Here is a 22,063-nt window from a genome sequence, read left to right as displayed (position 1 = left end):
TGTGGATCACAACAAACTGTGGCAAGTCCTTAAAGAGATGGGAGTACCAGACCACCTCACATGTCTCCTGAGAAACCTGTATAAGGGTCAAGAAGCAACTGTCAGAATGGGATATGGAACAACTGATTGGTTTAGAATAGGAAAAGGAGTTCAACAAGGATGTATATTGTCACCCTGCTTATTTGATTTATATGCAGAGTACATCATGCGGAATGCTAGCCTGAATGAAGCACCAACCGGAATTAAGATTGCTGGGAAAAACATCAACAACCTTAGATATGCAGATGACACCACTCTAATGGCAGAAAGTAAGGAGGACCTAAAGAACCTCTTGTTGAGGGTGAAAGAGAGCACAAAAGTAGGCTTGAAACTCAACATCAAAAAAACTAAGATCATGGCATCCGACCCCATCGCACCTTGGCAAATAGAAGGGGAAGACATGGAAGTAGTGACAGACTTCACATTTCTGGGATCCAAGATCACTGCAGATGGTGACTATAGCCATGAAATTAAAAGATGTTTGCTCCTTGGGAGGACAGCTATGGCAAACCTGGGCAGTATAATAAAAAGTAGGGACATCACCCTGCCAACAAAAGTCTGTGTAGTCAATGCGATGGTATTCCCTGTAGTAATAATGTATGAGTGTGAGAGCTGGACCATAAGGAAGGCTGAGCGCAGAAGAATAGATGCTTTTGAGATGTGGTGCTGGAGAAGACTCTTGAGAGTCCCTAGGACTGCAAGAAGATCAAATTAGTCAGTCCTAAGGGAAATGAACCCAGACTGTTCCCTGGAAGGTCAGATGCTGAAGCTGAAGTTCAAATACTTTGGCCACCAAATGAGAAGGGAGCACTCCCTGGAGAAGATCCTGACGCTAGGAAAGACAGAAGGCAAAAGAAGAAGGGGACGGCAAAAGATGAGATGGCTGGACAGTGTTACTGAAGCAACAAACACGAATTTGAGCAGACTTTGGATGGTGGAAGACAGGAGGGCCTGGCGTGACTTTGTCCATGGGGTCGCAAAGAGTCGGACTCGACTGTGCAACTGAATAACAACAAATTGACCTTTAAAGCCCTACGTGGCCTGGGACCAGCATACCTTCAGGACCGTCTCTCCCCATGTGTCCCAGAGCCCTGAGCTCTGCAGACCAACATCTACTGGGGGTTCCTGGTCTGAGAGACATCCTGCCCTAACCCCAGCCTGGTGGAACAAGCTCCCAATTGAAATGAGGGCCCTGAGGGACTTGTTACGGTGGAGCTGTTCCACCAGGCCTTTCACCATCTTGGACTCCCCTGTCCATAGTAAGCCTACAGATGCCTACTATCTTGCTAACAGGAGGTGTACTGGACTACTCTGGAGTAATGTGTGTTCCTTGGCTGCCATTTTGTCTGTGCTTTATTTAACTGGTTTTTAATTACATATTTTTAAAATATATTTAATTATATATTCACTGCATTTTATTCATATGTTGTGAGCCTCCCTGAGCCCGCTTGTGGGAGAGGGCAGGGTACAAGTGTAATAAATAAATATAAAATAAGCAGGGTTAGTCTGGCCCAGTATGTGGAAGGGAGATCACCAAAGAATATCATGATGTGGAGGCAAGCAATGGCCAACCACCTCTAGACATCTCTTGCCTTGAAAACCCCACTCTGATTTGATGGCACAAAACACAGAAAGGGGCTGTTCATACGCACAATATAATCAGTTGTCGCTGCTGTTTCATACCGGATTTAAAGTGGCTGATCAGACAGCAACATCTGTTTCCCGGTATTAACTCATAGTACCCCCCCCCCAATCTTTCTCAGAACCAGAGCATTTTGTTACCTGCTCCTTTGCGGTGTTTTTTGAGCTCTCTGGTTTCACCTTGTAGTTTCCCCGTCTGGATAGTTCTCGACCAACTTCCAGATGTCTGAAGGCTGTCCTGGAGCAAAAGGAGCCTCAGACATCTGGTTTATGGTCGCCAGGTTTTTTTTACTGCTTAGCGATATGCGCATAACTGCGTGCATGTGCATAATAGTGGAGGAAACAAACTGCATGGTGCCATCGTGTGGATGGCAGAAGACGGTCTCACCACGGAGTGATTCGAACTGCAGTATGGCAGTCTGATCGATAATATCGATAACAAAGATATTCAGAACAGAACCGGGTCAGTTTAACACGGACTCAACACGCTGTGTGAACAGGGCCAAAGTCTTCTGTCGGTGATATGCATACATTTATTATCCAACATATCTGCTAGCACCAGAGAATATGAAAAGTTTTATCAAAAGTAATTGCTACACTTAGTCACAGTCATATCCCACCATTCCTTCAAGAAACCCAGAATGGCATATATGAAGTCGCCCCATTTTATCTACCCAGCCACCACCCTATGAGGTAGGCTGGATTGTAAAACAGTGTCTTGCCCAAGGCCCATCAGCAAAATTCATGGCTGTCGAGTCTGAACTCCTTTGCAAGCTCAATACTCCATTGCAAACACAATACTGAATGTGGCACCGAAGAGGTGGAATCAGTCACTTTTATCAGGAAGTTTGGTCAAATATAATTATTTCCCCTCTGTTTAATAATTATCCAAGTTGTTCTGATGTTGGCATTTTAAAGAAGCTTTTAATGGGTGCTAACCAACAGGTCACTATTAGCAGTCACTATTATTACTGGTCACTGGCCAAATAAACACATTGACTGATTAAACACAATATCCTGTCCACTATACCTCATGGTGATCAATGTTTCTACTTTATTAAAATATTAATACCCCACGTTGGCAGCTTACAACCAACAGAATAAAACAACACATAACTTTGCCCCTCCCCCAAAAGATGCCTGCAATCTATACCCCATTAAAAGCTTTGATAAGTAAAATGACCTTGTAGCACCTTCTCAAAAATTCTAGAGGGACCAGCCTCCTCCCCTCCTTAAGAAGCCTTTTCTGACAGTTCTATTTATTACCTGAACAATAGTGATTGCATAGTAGAGAGATCTCAGTCTTAAGCACATTGTTTCCCATCTACAGCCTTTTGCACCCTGAAGCTTTGGGGTGTCAAACATGCAGCCCAGGGGCCGGATCAGGTCCCTGGAGGGCTCCTATCAGGCTTGCGAGCAACTCACCGTTGCCTGCTTCTTTCTCCCTCTCTTGCTTCCTTCTGCATCACAGCCTTGCTTTCTTCTGCTTCCTTCCTTCCTCTCTTGCTTCCTTCTGCATCACAGCCTGATGAATCAAGCTATACAGAGCAAAGCTGGCCAGCACTTGAAGCAACTTATGTACAAAAGCTCACAATGCCCAACCATTTCATGTTTTCCTCTGGGTCTTAGGCTCAAAGCAATGACCATGAGATTTCTGTAATGAATGTCAGTAAATCAAAAATAGCTTTGCAACTTACAGATACACACCTGAACAGCATACTCAAGATTGCTGCAGCACAGACATTGTCTTCAGATTTTGATGCAATAATTCAGAGCAAGAGACGTCAGTTATCGGAGACTGTTAGATAAACGAAGTATTGCAATAGTGCTAATGTATTAATTATGTTTTATTTAATTTTTTTTAAAAACATTTTTTTTAAATCTTTGTGTTTTTTTGCATCCCTTATAAAGTTTATATCTGTGCTACCCGGCATTACATTTATGATGCATATGGCCCAGCCCGAGATCTGTTCGACACCCCAGTTCTAGGTATATACACTTTTCAATTCACTTCAATGTAGGGGCAATTTCCTCCTAGCTGAAGTGGATGAAGAAAACTTTGTGGCTGGAGAAGTTTTGGGCACATACATACAAGACCCTCTTGCTTTCCCCAAAGATTGCCAGATTCGAGAAACTTTCACTGAGCCTATAGCAAACACTGCGCTCAGTTACTCTGCATAGGATTGCACTGTTTATAGATTAACTGCTGCAGAATTTATTTATTTACAATCCTTATGGCTGCAGACAAGAGTAAGCGATTATTTGTTACCGAAGTAATTTTTTCCACTGGGTACAGGAAGAAACATTTATACCTACATATAAAAGCTAGTTAGCTAAAGTAATAAGTAAACATGTTTCCTCTGGTACATTAAAATACTGAATTCAGTTAATCTGCAACCATTCTAGGCTCCAAATCTACAAGTAACTGCTAACTCTAATCTGCATTTACGATTTCTTTTAACCACAACCCTTGTTACCGGTTTCAGGGTTCCTTCTGCTTTCTTCCTTCCTCTCTTGCTTCCTTCTGCATCACAGCTTGATGAATCAAGCTATACAGAGCAAAGCTGACCAGCACTGTAGTGGTTTTTTAAAAAAAAATAGTTTACACTTCAATTGAAGATATATAAGTAACTGTCCTTATTGTCACTGAAAATATTAGCATTATTAAAATAGAACAATGCTTTAATTGAAGCCATGCATTACTGAGTTCCTATAATTTTGCTCCGCCACGTCCATGTCCTGAGGAGAACTTTTTAGCACCAGGAACAGATTCGCTCAGTATCACTTCTAATCCTGTGTCAAACTCGAACTGCATGGCTTCGGTGAACGAGGAAGCATCAAATGCACTGTGGTAAGCAGAGTTTCTGTCTCCACGCATACATTGCTGTGGAAATGCTGAAATCTGTTCTGCTAATTCAATTGCATGCGGAAGTGCTGTAAGAAAAAAAAAAGGGGGGGGGGAATACACCATAATAAAACAATAATCATTTTGCACCTGAGTAAGAACTTAGCACATAGCAACATACCCACAGTAATTTTGAACGGGTTCTACTTTGGTTAGGTACCTATTTAGATTTTAATAAAAAACATACTCAAATTAACTTCCATTGCAGTGACCACTGCTCTGATTACTCTATCATTAATGTGTTTTAACAGGAATTCCAAACCATGGCTATGAACAATACTTTAATTTATTTGTATTTATTTATTTTATTTACTTTGAATTTATGTGTCGCCCACTCCACAAGCGGACTCTGGGCGACTAACAATCATAACAAAACAATTTAAATTACAGTTGTAAAGGGATAAAAACATATATAAACAATTTACAACCAAACATTTGGTGCTATGAAAGAGATTTTGTAACACAGGCGGTTTAAGAGATTAAAAATTCCAAACTGCCTAAGGAGTAGAGTACCACACTTCTTCTGATTCAGGTGAAGCTAGATAATTTGGGATGCATCTCTACAATATGTTATCCCACCAGCAGGATTCCTCATCCTATAAGTAGGCCACCCATTCCATCTCTGAATGGTCATAGTTCTTCCTTCCAGTGAGAAGTCATCAGAAAGATTCCAGGTCAGGGACTTGTAGTAGTGCAAAAATCCCCCTCTCAAAGAATTATTTCAAACAAACACACACACACACATTCTCTCTCTCTGGTCCCTTACTACTTCACAGAAATATCCAACTATTGTTTTCCTGCCCGTGCTTAATTTCCATTCCATTTTATACTTTTGTTTCGCTGGTTCAGTGTTTGTTGTGTTTTAAAGCAATGTTGTGTTTTAATATTGTTTTAGTGCAATGATTCCAAAACAGCAGCTCAAAAGTCAGGTTTTCTGCTCTGTCCAAGAAAATGCAACCCAAAGGAGGTTGCTAAAGCATTACTTCAAGGATTAGTCAGTTCATCCTGATTAGTAATAGGGCTGGTTCATGAGACATGAACAGGTGGCACACTCAGGGCTGGCTCGCCCACTAGGCAAAATAGGTATTTGCCTAGGGCACCAGGCGGTGGGTGCCGAATTGGGCTCCCCCCCCCAGCACCCAAGACAAATGCCTAATTGCCCCAGGGCAGTTAGGCAGTGGCAGCAATGGGCAGGCCACCTCCCTCCCCACCCCCACCCACTGCGTGGGCAGGCCACCTCCGCTCCCGCCCCCAGATGGAACCCACAGGCCCAAGGCCAAGGGACCAAGCAGCAATCCCCCCACTCTACCTTCTGAAACCTACCTTCCAGGTTGGACCCAAATCGTAGCCCAATCCCAGTCCAGATAGGTAATTCAGAAAGATACCATGACTGATGGTACTGAAAGCCACTGAGAGGTCCATCAGAATCAAAGTCACACCCTCTTTCTATCTCCCTGCACAAGTCATCCACCAGGGTGACCAAGGCAGTTTCAGTCCCATAACCAGCCTTCAAACCAGTTTGGAAGGGGTTTAAACCAGGGCATTTTGTAGCAGGAACTCCTTTCCATAGTAGACCACACCGCCATGATGTAGCCAATCTCCAAGAGCTTACTGGGCTGTTATTACAGGGCCTACTATAAGCTCTTAGAGGATTGGCTAGATAAAAGGGGTGTGGCCTAATATGCAAAGGAATTCTTGCTACAAAAAAGCTCTGTTCTAAACAATTTACCTCATCCAGGAAAACTTGTCCAGCTACTACCTGCCCAATCACCTTGCTTAAGAATGGAACATTTGAGACTGACTGACAATTATTACAATCTCCTGGGTCCAAGGTAACCTGCTTCTTTACAAGTAGACACACCACAGCCTGCTTGAAGGCTGGGACAACCACCCTCTCTCTTAAGGAAGCATTAACTACCTCTTGAATCCAGTCAGCCAGACCCCCTGGAAGATTTAAGTAACCAGGAAGAGCAAGGGTCATATAAGCAGATATTGGCCTCAAACTTACAAGGACCCTGTCCACATACTTAGACTGAATAAACCGAAAAGTATCCCGAACAATTGGACAAGGCAGCAAGCACCCTGGCATCCAACCCTGTCACTGCTAATGTAGAGTTCAAGTCGGAAGTGATGTGAGAGATTTTATCTGCAAAGTGCTGAGCAAAACAGCCACAGTGGACCACCGAGAAGTCCAGCTTCCGAGTCATTACACACCATTGCATTCTCCTACCATGTTCTACACAGGATAGTCTACAAAATATGAAAGTCGTGTCTTTGCAACGTCTCTTCAAGAGAGCCAAGTACTCTGGCTTTAAATCACCCGTATTCACTGCAGCCATGGGAGTAATAACCTAAAAATAAAGTTTGCTCCGTCAGACTTAGGGCTTCTTCTTTTTTTTTCATCTTCAATGAATGCAACATTTTAATATAAGATGTTGAGCAAGCGGTATTTTAATGAGAAATAGCAACATCTTGCTATTTGCGCACTGGAAGCCGCTGCTTTCTTTGCCCAGAAATATTTTCCAAAAATATTACACGGATCAAATTCTTTGATGGTCGTAGCAAATAAACACTGATTAATTCAGTAACAACATTACTAAAACCAACATTGTTATATAAACAAATATTTGAAAGCAAAAACAAAACAAAAAAGAACCATCTCGAAGTTTTAAACATAAGCAAAGCTTTGTGCGAATACCCACGTTTCCCGCACACAGGCAACATGGGTCAGGCCTGACGCGCAACAACTTGATCTGTAGTTTTATATATAAATGGAAGTGTGAATGTGTTCACCAACAGCTAGAAGGCCAGACTACATGCAACAGAGGCAGTTTCACGAATCTGGAGTTTAAGTGATTTTAATAGCAAAACTGGCATGCAGGGGAAAGATGCTAAATCCATCCCACACCCTCAGCTAACCTCCCTCCCTCTTGCCCTCTCTCAAAGTGTTTTTTGCCCAGACAAATCCAATTCCATGAGCCTCAAAACAAGGTGCCCCCATCCTTCATTATTTCCAAATGGAGGGAAAGCATTTAAAAGGCACGCGGTCCCTTTAAACGTGACGGCAAGAACTCCCTTTGGAGTTCAATCGTGCTTGTCACAACCTTGATCCTGCAAAGTCTCCTGGCTCCACCCCCAAAGTCCCCAGATATTTCCTGAGTCAGATCAGGCAACCCTACCTTCTGCTCTGCAAAGCAGAGCATATAAGTAAAATGGCACAGAAGTAAAATGACCACATTCGATACGTGTTTGGGAGTGTTTTTAAAAAGATAAGAATGTTTATTCTCATATATGTTTATTCGCGTATGATTATATTTGCTAATGAAAAGCTGCAATTCAACCTCATGCAGCAACACTGAGGTATCTTGGAACATGATTTATGCAGAGGACAGGAAAGATGCAGTGCAGTGGGATTTGTCTTGAAGAATGAACAAACAAATCTACTCAGTCACAGCTCTGAAGAAGACGACGACCAAAGATTTATACCCTGCCCTTCTCTCTAAATCTCAAGAGTCTCAGAGCGGCCTACAATCTCCTTTATCTTCCCCCCCCACCGCCCCCACAACAGACACCCTGTGAAGTGGGTGGGCTGAGAGAGCTCTGACAGAAGCTGCCCTTACAAGGACAACTCCTGCAAGAGCTATGGCTGACCCAAGGCCATTCCAGCAGCTGCAAGTGGAGGAGTGGGGAATCAAACCTGGTTCTCCCAGGTAAGAGTCTGCGCACTTAACCACTACACCAAACTGGCTACACCAAACTGAATCTGATCATGTTGGAGTGAGCAACTCAGCATTCCTGGACATTTGGGGGTGGGGTACTATATCACTGTAAGTGTGTGTGACTTCCTTTAATCGAATGCCTTTCTCTTTGTCTTAACATGGAAGCTGCGCTCAGATCCCTTCTCTCTCTGTGTGTGCTTTGTTCTCCCTCATTCTTCACATGGATCCGCATGGAGTCACATGTCTCTACAGGTCTCTTGTAGAAACAATGCCTTCATGCTTCCAGATTTAGCTGGCCGCCTGTGATAGGGAAATAGGGTTGCCAGGCCCCTCCTGACAACCAGCAGGGGACTGGGGGGGGGGGGACTAACCAGCAGCAGCAGCAGAGAGGCCCAACTAACGTGCAGCAGCTTGTTCACATCACTGCCCACATGACCCAGGAGTGACATTATCATGTCCAGGATGTTAAGGCTGCACTCTGGTATTTGGACAAAAACTTTATGGTAAATTTGGCTTCTACCATAGAGATTTTGCCCAAATACCAGAGTGTCACTCCAATGTCCCCGATATGGTGATGTCACTTCTGGGTCACGTGGGCAGTGATGTAGATACATTATTGCACAATGATGGGTCTCTGTTTTTCTGGATAAGTTCCTTCCCCATCAGCCAACAGATCAGTGGCAGGGGAGGCGGGGCATACTAGCGGGGGACCCCCACCTTCACTGGGAGTCTGGCAACTTTATAGGCAAAGCACTCTTCTCTCTTCTCTTTCGAATGCAATCTGAATGTGAACCGAATCTTCTTGAACAGACGTTAAGTTTTACTTTTTACAAGATACTTCTTGGGAAATTTATTTATTGCATGCAACATAATGCTTCTATGACTATGCAAACTTTGCTATATTAGCCAAATATCCCAACAGAGCATATGACCGTAAAGCAAAAAAGCTATTAATACCAGAATAGCCATCCCATATGTCTAATTCAATTGAACCCTCACTAGCTACAGCATGTAAAATAGCAGACTGTGAACTACAAGCAACTGTGTAACCAGAGCTGGATTAACAATTAGGCCAAGTAGGCACTGGCCTATGAGCCCCGCCCCCCGCCTTTAGGGGCCCTAGGCTGCCTCCCCCCCCCCAGATTTCCCCCTGCTTGCAGCCCTCCCAGCCTGCACAAGCAGCCAGCAATTCAGCTGCTCTCTGCCTGACTTGCCTGGTGCAGCTGTTCCTGGAGTAGTCGCATAGTTTGCCTCTCTCTGCCTCTCCCACGTATCTTAGTAAAAGGGGCTTTTAAGAAGATGCCTGCAGGCTGCAGCAGGGGCCGTGGGTGGTGGGGTGGGCACTCAGACCCTGAGATAATTTGCAAGGAGGCCCCCCAAGATTTTGAGTGCCTAGGGGCCTCCACAGAGTTTAATCCAGCACCGTGTACTACAGGTGAGATGCCACCATTCCCTGACTTCCCATGTAACCCTAAACACAGTTATACCCTTCTAAGACCATGGGCTTCAAAGGATGTAACTCTTCATAGGGCTGCACTGTTAAAGGCTTACCTTCTAGACACAAGGATGAATTAACAAAAATAGGGGCAGACATTTATCAGAGATGAGAAAATGGGGACCAGTGAAGCACAGTTTACACTAAATTATACCTCTTATAAAAGGAATTTCACTTCTGCATCTCTCTGGCCAGGTTTAATTTCAAGAGAATGCATATTTTTTGCCACCAAGAACTGTTTTGTTGCTGATCTTATGAAAGGTGTCTCAGTTTTCAGTACACACACACACTCACACACAAGGAAGAGGGTAATGTGGAAAGAATAATCATATTAAATTTCGTAGTGTTGGTCATTATGCTCCAACAAACCCAGAGCTAGCTTAGGGAGATCTGCCATGACCAAATTCAAGATCCCAAGTCCTAGAACAGGGATACTAACTTGTGTTTCCTTGTTGGCTACTCTGTGCTCCAAACAGGTGGCCAATAGACTTGCAGAACGACTGATAAAATTGTGGCCACTGGGTATTAGTGTATCACAGTGATGGACCACATATGGCTAGGTTTAACTTTACATATAAAATCCAAATGAAATGTAACCTTTATAGAACATTATTTTTTCCTCAAAAGTCACATTGGGGACAAACATTTTATCATTTTTTTAAAAAAGATCTGGTAGATGGGACATAAAATTGCTTAGGGGGACAAACCTGGCTTGCAGAGTGTCGTACGGCTATCTCTGGCTTAGCGTAAACAAAACAGGGTTTCATTCACATTTGTTTCAAAAGATACTTCTCCTGATGCCAACTAAAACAGACATATTTTAAAAGGAATCCGGATATCAGAACGCACGCGGCAGATGACAGCAAGTCTCTGGAGATGTTAGTCACTTCTTGGACTTGAAGAATGGCGACAGCTTCAGCAGGGACTGAATAACGTCCTGTGTTATAAACGATCTCCCTCTTTCCCCCGCTACATTTCCATAAGCAAAATAATCTAATTTTAAACATACACAGAGAGCCTAAAAAAGAAACATCTGAATCTGTACCTTTTTTGTTATGACTAGTTGGCTTCTGGCTAATTTCCTTTTAAAAACGCCGGCACAATATGAACACACCCACACGACCCCAAAAGCTATTTCCAAAAGCCCTTTCCACGTTCAGATATGGTGTATGCTGTCATTGTTTTGTTAGCAAATCAAGAGAAACGGCGGTCGCACCAGCTTAATCTCAGTCAAAGCAGCTGCTACTGCCCCTTTTAAAGTCAAGTTTCCATGCCAGTTCAGAATGAGGTAAAGCTGGTTTCAGAGGGTCTTCCTTTTTCCTCTACAGGAAACCTCCAGAGACTGGTCAGAGAACAGTTGTATACATTTACCTCGCAGAGGTAATTCCCTCTCAGTGGTCAAAGGTTAGCAGCAGGAATGTGTTTTTACGAAGGGACACACCCTTGTTATTGGAAGAAATGTATTTCCATGTTTTCAAACCCTCGCTCTAAATTAAACAGAATCGAGGTTCTGCCCTCTGAATGGAATGAAGTTCATGAAGAGCAGCCCACTGCTAGCCAAGGGAATAGGAACAATGCCTTAAATTCACATGCAAGAGAGGATGTTCCGTGACACTGAGAAATGAACAGATTCTGCCCATCTCCACCCCCAAACACTGAGAAATGAACAGATTCTGCCCATCTCCACCCCCAAGAAAGCCAGGCTTGTAAATAGCTGTGCACCTATGGTGAGTAAAAGTGCTTTTAAAGGACCAAATAAAGATTTCATAAAGCGAAAGAGTCTGAATATCCCCCCCTTTTTCAGGGAGTTCCTAAACTGCAAGTAACTTGCACAGATATACATGGGCAGTAGACTAGGAAATGTTAATAATGCCGTGAACTTCTTTGTTCAGGAAAGTTATCGTGAAGTCTTAGCCTTTAGTGCTAACAATGCCTTCTAGCCTTCCATCTGTTCTTTGTCTGAATGTTGTTTACGCACAACAGAACACAGAAGAAAAATCAGCTGTACATTTTATCCCCTTACAGCTTTACTCTAGGCTGGGATACCTAGGGCCACGAAGAATGGCAGAAGGAGACCCAAAGAAACAAAGTTAACAGAGACTATGTATGCAAAGCAAAATCCAACCACAAAGCAATACAGAATTCAGAAATATTCCCTCAAATTACCAACCATAATCTAAATACCAACATTTTCAACCCACACAATCAGCTTCTCTCATAAACCATGTGATTTCTACATTTTTACCAATTGAATGCAGCAAGGCTTTGTTTCAAACCGGCTTTCTGGTCCAACTCTGACCAACATTTTCATTTTCCTTGGTGCCTAATGCCTACCTACTTACCCCTCCCCCACAAAAAAAAGAGCTCTCATGACTCATCACTGGGAATACTTTTTTGACAACAGACTGATCCTGAATGTTGTTGCACACATTTATAATTGCATTGCCTTTGGCCACATTTATTTATTCATTTATTTACTTCACTTATATAAGGCTTCTCCCCAAGTGGGGACCCAAACTAGCTTTTACAGCATTACAAAATGGAAACACAACTGTACATAGGCTTGCTGGAACCCCAAACTTCGTTTGGACGATAGGTGCTTGTAGAGACATATGTCTAAATGAACCAACACACCAGCACTGACCTTGGCCGCTGGGAACAATCCGATTGGCCAGTCCAAACTGATAGGCTTCTTGTGCACTCACAGGCCGACCAGTGAGAATGAGATCAAGCGCTCGTGAAAGACCAATCAGCTTCGGCAGCCTTACAGTGCCACCATCTATTAGCGGAACACCTAAAACGGCAAAGAGGGTTACAGAAAATGTCCACCAGTCCTTATTCAACAAACAGCCCTATTTGAAGAACAACAGTAATATTAATGTTACTGAAATAATATAGGTATATGGTCCGTGGAGAAAGTATAGTAGTGGGCAATCAATAATCCAATTGCTATGTATTTGCCAAACAGTTTCTAAATATGAACACAAGTGTCCCAGAGATAGACCACGTAAAGTAACAGTGAAATGCTTGTAATTGTTTTTAAAAGGAACATCAGAGGTTAAGCTACCTCATTCTGAAAATGAATTAGCTTTATTTACATTCTTCACAGAATTCCACTGGCCTTATTATATGTATTAGTTCAATCAGTTGTATAACATAATCTCCAAGTCTTTCAGACAAGCCTTTTAATGAAAAAGTTTTCTCTTTTACATTTTTTTTCTCATCCAGGCTTTTATTAGCTGGGTTCCATCTTTTTTAAAGCTGTTTTTATTGTTTCCTATCCTGAATACTGCTTTGTGACTACTATTTTAATGTACAGACAGTTTATATTTTTAATTATTTTACTGTATCCTTTTACTTGTGAGTTGCCTCCATGTTTCCAGCACATGAGGAACATTTTCAAATAAAATAATAAATATATTTTCTACTCTTTTGTGATCTGTCCAATTTAGGGCTGCTAGCCTTAATTAGTGGCTTAATCAAATTGTTAATCATGAATATGCAAGTGCAATTTTGACTGGAGAAACCATGAAAAGAACATAGTTTTTAACATATTTTTATTCTAGTACCTGACCATACTAGGAAATTAAACAGCCAATATGAAAAATTATATCTCCTTCCTTTTGTCCTCTAGAGAACGGCAGAATATGAATGCTGTAAATAAATTAAAATGTACAATATCTACTTAAATGTAGAATTTTAGATATAGAATTGCAAAAACTAATCAGTGCTGCAAATACATCTTGCTCCCCTTTGAATTTTGGAATTTCCCCAATTATTGGTCTTCTGCCTTCTTATCTATCAACTCTCCATGTTCCACAATTGTGTAGAGCAGATGCAATACTATCCCATCAGCAGTTATCTATGGTAGATATCAAAAAATCCCACTCTAATTAAGACTTTGTACATGTAATTTAAAACAAGTTGATTCGGTGTTTCGTATTCTTTTTTACTTTTCCCAATATGATACTATATGCCTTAGGTTTGTAGACCCAATTCTGCTCAATATGACAAGTTACTCAGATGCTGCAAAGGTATGCCATCTTCTGAATGATTTGTCATATGAAATAACTGAAAAGGTTGCTTTATTCGTGAGTCTGGTAATCAAGGATCAATTGTCCAAAGTATAGCTGTATATGACTGGTTTGTTATTTCTATATCTCTTTTTTGCCTATTTATAATCTGATATATTTCAATAAAGGCTTGTGTGTGTTTGTTCGTAAAAATGTACAATTTGATTTTAAAACCAAGTGCAAGATAGTATGCCACCACAGATAAAGAATGGTCACATCTATTTTGCCACATGTACATATGGCAGAGCCATAATTAGCTGTGTACATGTATTGAAGTAAACAGACAAGCATTTTTCTACAAAGGATTATGTACACATATTATATACATTTTTTCTAACAGGAGAAGAACAGTTATGCAGGAGAATAATGTAATATATAGAACAAGCCTACATAACAATAGCAACAGTGAAGCGATAGTCATTCCCATCTATACAATACTACATGATACAGTTGTTTCCCTTTTAACAGGAGACACGCATCTTCAGGCTGAACTTCCATGTGCAAATGACTTCCCAAAGGAGTCAATGCGTAAATACAGAAATACCCACAGCTGTGCTGCATTCACTGTAAAGCTGTGGTGTGACACCTTTTCCCATTCAGCTGGAGTCCCTTCAAGAGTTAAACTGATAGTGAGCTGACACACACTCTTGAATCCTACCGGGGCTCCCCAAGTGGGAGCACATACAGCTGGGGCTGCGGGAACTGCACTGGCTGCCAATAGTATACCGGATTCGCTACAAGGTGCTGGTTATCACCTTTAAAGTCCTATATGGCCGAGGACCTGCTTACCTTGGGGACCATCTCTCCCCACACGTTCCCCAGAGGGTACTCAGATCTGGGATGAAACATCTATTAGCGATCCCCGGGCCGAGGGAGGCTAGATTAAAGTCCACTAGAGAGAGAGCCTTCTCGATTGCTGCCCCCTATTGGTGGAATTAACTGCCGGAAGAGGTTAGGGACTTGCAGGACCTCTCCCAGTTCTGCAAGGCCTGTAAGACAACACTATTCGGCAGGCCTTTAATTGATCTGGAATGACTGATATAGTGTGACTGATGTACATCTAATATATACTGAATGTCATCTGAAGTGAGATAATACCAAATATGATTGGCATCAGACTGTTTTAACTGTTTTAATTGTTTAATTGTACAATTGTTCTGATTTTACTGGTTGTGAGCCACCCTGAGCCTGCTTCGGCGGGGAGGGCAGGCTATAAATCCAATAACCCTACTGAATCCATTCAAAACAAAAAAACGATGGAAATCGTAGACACACACCAAATCGCCTGCAGAACACGCCCAAGACGGCACTTTCTTCCACAACACGTAGGTCAGCCAAGAGGGACAGTTCGAGCCCACCAGCCACCGCATAGCCACTAACTGCAGCAATCACGGGCTTGGAACATCTCATCCGGGAAGGACCCTGTAGAAATTAAAACTACATGAAACTCAATGCAGTATGCATGAGGGAATCTATCGCCAGCAAGTGAAGACTTTTTTTTTTTTATAATTGCTATTGACCCTCCTGACTGGTTGTGCTGTTATATAAGTTTGTGCATTTATATGTTTCTCTTGAAACATTTAAATATTTTATATAGACTGTATTTTAAATGCTGCTTTAATGTCTTACTTGTTTTAAATGTTGAAAGGTTTTAATGTTCACTGCTTGGGGTGGAAGGGCAGCACAGAATTTTTTTCAACAAATAAATAATTATGCAAAAATTCTTGTTTATATTGGGGACCACAGGATTGCACCCTACCACTCTGCTCAGCATTGGGTGGTGATCTACACTGGTGCAAGGTGTATTGTGCTGCCACAAATACATGAACAGTGCAATCCTAAACAGAGTTACTCCCTTCTAAGTCTAGATCAAGATGGGTCACCGTGTTAATCTGTAGCACCAGAAAAGAGCAAGACCGTTTTCGCACACAGCTTACCTCGCAGTCACAAGCCTGTTCCCTCCGCAGCGTCTGGTCGGATTTCCCACCATCTGCGCCGAAGTTACAGGAAGTGCCGCAGCTTTTGCGTAGCAAACGTAAACCGCTAAAACCCAGTTTATGATTGCTAAGCAAAAGCCGCGGCACTTCCTGTAACTCCGGCGCAGATGGTGGGAAATCCGACAGGGAACAGGATTGTGACCACGAGGTAAGCTGTGTGTGAAAACGGTTCAAGAATCCAATAGCATCTTAAAGACGAATTAAATTTGTGGCAGGGCATGAGCTTTTATGACCCTTGCTCTTTCCTTCTAAGTGAATTGAAGTCAATGGGCTTAGAAGGGTGAAACTCTGTTTAGGATTGCACAAAAATGCAGTATTTAGGAAAAATATTTGGCATCTTGAAGATCTTGTGTTTAGCTGGCTTTTTTTCAAAACGAATGTTTCTAGGCCTTACCGTTGTGGAGAGGAGCTTGAAACTGTATGAGTAAAACTTAGTGAACTCTTGAAGATTGTTTTGAATACAATTTATGTTTAGGAAGATGATTTCGGTGCACTGTTTCTCTCTCTCCCTTCTACTCTGTGTCTAGCAGAACCACAATAAACAATGCAAACTAAGCATAATGAATATAGAATCACAATGCATTTTGCCCTGCAGTATTCAGCTTTTTGTTGCATATGCCGAATTTTGATTAATTTACTGCAGCACACAGAGAGAGAGAGAGCCTTGTCTTGACCTTTGGTTGAGTCAATGGACATCGAATTATTTGGCCTCCCTGCAGAAAATCGCCCTTCTACCTCTGCCCATGTGGAGCATCAGTATCATTAATTTTCTGCAGCTCCTGCTTACTAGCTATCCAGCTATTAGGGTTATCATGTAAAATGTATTTCACCATCTTTTAACAGTTTTAAGCACTTATTGTTTTTAATGGTTTATAACGTTGATGTTACCCGCCCTGCACCCGCTTGCGGGAAGGGCAGGATATAAATTCAACAAATAAATAATATGCCAAAACTATCTGGCAAAGTACACTTTGAGAATGACGACTCTGGCTGTGATCACACACACTAAACTAAATATAATGCACTTTCAATCCACTTTCAATGCACTTTCCAACTGGATTTTACTATGTGAACTGGCAAAATCCAGTTATAAAGTGCATTGAAAGTAGATTGAAAGTGCATTATTTAGTGTGTCTGATCACAGCTTTTGTGTGTTTTAAAATTATCCTGAACGCATGTTCCATGATAGACTTTCTCTTTCAACTCTCCTAATATATCCCGCCCTGAGTCCGCTTGCGGAGAGGGCGGGATATAAATGCAAAGTAATAAATAAATAAATAAATAATAAATAAAATTCCTGACAAAACCCATTCAAATGTCTCCTTAGTCCAACATTCGGCTTCCCGCTACGGGGAGGTCAGCCATGTGGCTCTGGGAAGCTTACTCCTCTGTTACTCCTGGCACTGGGTATTCAAAGATACACTGCCTTTATACATGGAAGTTCCATTGAGCTATGGGTCCTTTCAGCTGAAAGACATCCCTTCTAGGAGCCTGTCTAATCCTTTTATTATTTATTTATCTTGCTGTCAAGCCGCAGCCGACTCACAGTGACCTTGTAGGGGTTTCAACGCAAGAGATGTTCAGAGGTGGTTTGCCATTGCCTACCTCTGTATCATGGCCTGGTGTTCCTTGGAGGTCTCCCATCCAAATACTAAGAAGATGATGAAATTAGATCTATATCTCGCCCTACACTCTGAATCTCAGAGTGGTCACAATCTCCTTTACCTCCCCGCCCCCACAACAGAAACCCTGTGAGGTGGGTGGGGCTGAGAGAGCTCTTACAGCAGCTGCACTTTCAAGGACAACTCCTGTGAGAGCTATGGCTAACCCAGGGCCATTCCAGCAGCTGCAAGTGGAGGAGTGGGAAGTCAAACCCAGTTCTCCCAGGTTAGACTACACCAAACTGGCTGACCTGCTGGAGTGACCTGCTTAGCTTCTGAGATCTGATGTTATCAGGCGAGTTTGCGCTATCTAGTTCAGGACAATCCTTATATGGAGGGAAACAAACCAGAAAAGCCCAAATGGCTATCATCTGTCTTTCCACTTCTCTGCGTAATGGAAATCTACACTCCTTTGCACCGCATAGTTCACACTTATATAAATCACAGGGCATAGTGTGCATCGTTTCCAAGTTTACTGGGACTGGACATATAACTTTTCCTTGGGGAAAACAATCTCATTTGGTTTTAGTTACTCTCAAAGATGAGAAGAGCCCTCCTCTCTCCCATCCCCATTTCTTTCTCTCGGCTAACGAAAATGTGTTGCTGGTTTCCATAGAGAAACGCAAGGCAGCCATGGAAATGGACTTCAGTTTTCATAGAACTGTCAGGGTTTCCCTCCAGACTATTTCCAAGAACATACCATCGGACCAGGACCTTTTGTGACATCTTGTTGCAATTTGATCGAAGTCGGGTTGCGGGCCAGCTCCTTCAAATCATAACCAGCACAGAAATTGCCTCCTACAAACACCAAAAGGAAAAGACAAAAAAAAGAAAAGAAAAAAGAGTTGATTATGGAACAATTTTTTTTAAAAGTGTCATGAGAGATCTGCCTTTTGTTAACGGTCAAGCCATTAAAAGATGCACTTACAAAGTCGGCTGTTTTCTGTTACCGAGAAGCATGTGGTTCGCTTTGTGAGACTACAAGAAGTCTTCTTTTTATGGAAAGGATACCTAATAGCCACTGATAGACCTAACAGCTAAATGCATGCTCTCCATTTACAAGGATGTGGTGGCAGAAGTAAACAGTGTGGGAGAGCTAACGCCATCATTCTGCTTGTGAGAGCCAGCATGGGCCAGCGGTCAGAGTGTCAAACTAGACCAGGGATGGCCAAACTGTGGCTTGGGGGCCACATGTACACATGTTGCATGGCTCTCAAAGTCCTCACTGCCCCGTCAGCCAGTCTCTTTAAATCATTTCTCCAAGCCAAGCCAGCCAGCAGCTTGGAGAATAACTTTAAAGTTAAGGTTGCTTTCTTTCCACCTCTCCCTCCCCCATCTATCTGCCCTCCTTCCTTCCTGTCTTGCAGCTCTCAAACATCTGACATTCATGTCTTGTGGCTCTCAAATAGCTGGTGTTTATTCTATGTGGCTCTTACATAAAGCAAGATTGGCCACCCCTGGACTAGATCCATTTCTATATGTCTGAGGAAGTGTGCCTGCACACGAAAGCTCATACCTCAAATAAAATGTTGTTGTTTTTAAAGGTGTCTCTGGACTCTAACTCTGTTCTGTTGCTTCAGACCAACGCAGCTAACTCACCTGGATCTACGGTGGTACAATGAGAGCCAAAAAAACAATGGAGCGGGGGGAGACACAGATAAATTTCTACCAATTTGAATTAATCAGTCATTTCTACTGCTGCAGACTTCTACTCTCCTCTCTGATCTCCCTACTTTTCCATTGATGTTCCCATTTTTACTTTTTTTTTAGTTAAGATTTTTATTCTTAATAGTATTCTTTATTACGCTGTTTAGGATGCAGTGATGTAAACTGCCTTGTCAATAATTTGATAGAAACGACAAGGTATTTTAAATGAAATATAAATAAATGGCAAAAAAACCCAAAGTACCACAATTTCTGAAGGTGTTTTTTTTAAAAAAAAAAAATCACATACACATGGCCCAATAAGGACATGCCATTTTGTTGTGTGTGTAGGGATACCAGCCTCCAAGAAGGGCCTGAGAATCTTCCAGAATTACAGCTCATCTCCAGATTACACAGATCAGTTCTCCTGCAGAAAATGGACACTTTGGAGAGTGGATTCTATGCCATAATACCCCACTGAGGTCCTTGTCCTTCATCCCCAAATGTCCATGAGTTTCCCAACCTGGAGCTGGCAACCCAGGGGGACCTAGAAACCCTATGTGTGTACCTTGTTTAAACCTTAACCACAACCAAGAATTTCTCTCAAAGAACTCCTAACAATGAATAAGCCACAACACTGTTATCCTCCCTTATCACCAAAACCATGTCTCCTTCCTCCTCTACCACAGAAGCAGCTAATTCAAGTCTTTTCTTGTGTGGCAGAAGAATAATTACTTTTGTGTGCTCTGGAAGCAGATGAAAGAGCGGCTGTTGTTTCACACACCAGGACAAAAGCGCCTGTGCCCATATATTTACTTTACTATCTAGCTCTCCAGTGCTACAGAAATCACTTGCCAACTCCAGCACACCAGGGGCCACAAAACAGGCCTCAAGCAGATATGCATTTGACAGATGAAACCACTGTTCTAGGCTTTCGACCAAACTCTGTAATTTTCTCAATTAAATCAGCATTCTGTAAATAACCCTATGTATATACATCCTTGGGGGACAGTGCCTTAAAAATATAAATTGTCCTGTTTTAAGTTTTCCACTGTAGCCTCCATCCTTGCTCCTCAGTCCTTCAATAACGCTTCCAACTCAGACTGAATACTTCTTTTCTGTCTCTGAAAAGAAAATTGTAATTATAATGCTGAACATTACATTAGACTGGCATGCATCCAACCACATAATTCTCCTTATCGAACAGCCACTTACAGATGAGGGAAATGGCAACCTCTGCCAATTCTCTCTTCCTGCTGGAGACCCAAACTTCATCCTCTATGCTATTCCTGTGACTCTGCTGCTCCCAGCCCCCCGCTCCCATTACAACATAGTAGGGGCATTCAGCGGGCTGCAGCCGGAGGGAAAGGAAGCAGGGAAATCCCACAATGCAAAGCCAGCAGACAGTTGGATATGTACCGCTCTATATCGGCGGTGAAGGGAGCAGGGGAAACTCAGCTCCACTTGACAAATTATGTTACTTCCATGGCTTCACGTAAGTTCCACAGTGCAGACAACAGTGGCTTCACAGAACAGTCCGAAGAAGTAAAAACAGTAATGGGGCAGAGGGGGAAGGGTTAGAGACTTCTACACACATGCCACATTTATGAGAGAAAAGATACACATAGAATCACAGAGTTGGAAGAGACCTCCAGGGTCGTCTAGTCAACCCCCCTGCCCAATGCTGGAAATGCACAAATATCTTCCCCCATGCCCCCAGTGACACCCAGAAGCTGGTAAAAAAAAAACCCCTCCAGGTTCCCTGACCAAACTGATCTGGAGAAAAACTGCTGCCTGACCTCTAAATGGTGACTGACATTTCCCTGGATGTGTAAGAAAACCATAAGAACTCAGCACTGATGCAACCCTTCCTGCCCTCCTTCTCATGATCTGCCTAAATTCAAAGAATCAGCATTGCTATCAGATGAGTCTGAGAGGAACACAATTCCCATCAAACATCTGATACAAAGTCCTCATATTGACCACAACAGACAGTTGTCTTTAGAGTGATGATTGCTAAGAGAACAACAAGCTACCCATCTTGCCTCAAACCTGAACAATGCAGAGAAGTGAGTATTTTTACATATTGTACAGCACGCAAGAGGTTCTTCTGTTTAGAAGAGGGAACACAAAACTAGCATCCTTCTGTTTTATTATAAAGTATAAAAATACTAATGGTTCAACAACTTTTCAACAACTTTAGGGCAACTGATCCACTTTTTTGTGTGTACATTCTTTCTTAACATTGCATTTTAAGTGTACATATAAAACATTTTGTGGGTATTTTTTAAATTATTCCAGTTATTATATTCCAAGGTGTTCAAAGCAGTGGAAGTACATTTAATCTAACAATATGCTACAAAGCTGAAATGGCCATTAGTACTCCATCCAAAAAACATTAGTCATACAAAGTCCTCTGAAAGGGGACACTTTTGCAGGTTCTGTGAAAAACCAGCAATTAAGACGTTTTCACACATCTTTTGGCAACATATTCTGTAGAAATGGGGTTGCCACCAAGAAGGCAACTCTCTCACCATGAACATCCACTCATGAATCCCACAAAGCTCCTACGAGGACTCTCACAGGAAGAAGTGATCCCTCAAGCACTTGGGTCAGTTCAGTTCAGTTCAGTTTGCTTTATTACGGTCCATGACCAAATACACAGCACACTGCAGGCCAACAACCACCACAAGCACTTGTGTCATGAAAGACTTTATGCTGAATTGACCTTGGGGATCAACTGTAAAGCAAAACCAAATAAGAACCACAGTTTGATAATGTTGGTAAACTATGGAAAACTGTGTAGCACAATAATACTTTGTCAATAAGGAACAATTATGACAACAATTTCTGTATCCAACCTCTAGTATATTGAAATAAAGAAAATAA

At 42.2% G+C, this 22,063-nt stretch overlaps 1 protein-coding gene across 1 annotated transcript in view; it reads right to left on the bottom strand.

Moving 5' to 3' along the window:
• Positions 1–3,509: 3,509 nt before the first annotated feature.
• Positions 3,510–22,063, bottom strand: part of LOC132575433 (enoyl-CoA hydratase EchA19-like) — a 30,835-nt gene continuing 12,281 nt past the window's right edge. The window contains exons 3-6 of the mRNA XM_060244198.1: positions 18,231–18,328; positions 15,150–15,294; positions 12,444–12,593; positions 3,510–4,614 (exon numbers count right to left, since the gene is read on the bottom strand). Of these exons, the coding sequence (XP_060100181.1) occupies positions 4,391–4,614; positions 12,444–12,593; positions 15,150–15,294; positions 18,231–18,328 (617 nt within the window). The 3' untranslated portion in view covers positions 3,510–4,390. The remainder of the gene's footprint in view (positions 4,615–12,443; positions 12,594–15,149; positions 15,295–18,230; positions 18,329–22,063) is intronic.

The sequence above is a fragment of the Heteronotia binoei genome, chromosome 7, assembly GCF_032191835.1.
Source record: "Heteronotia binoei isolate CCM8104 ecotype False Entrance Well chromosome 7, APGP_CSIRO_Hbin_v1, whole genome shotgun sequence".
Lineage (NCBI taxonomy): Eukaryota > Metazoa > Chordata > Lepidosauria > Squamata > Gekkonidae > Heteronotia > Heteronotia binoei.
Note: the sequence above shows the minus strand (reverse complement) of the source record. Positions and strands in the feature narration are given on the sequence as shown.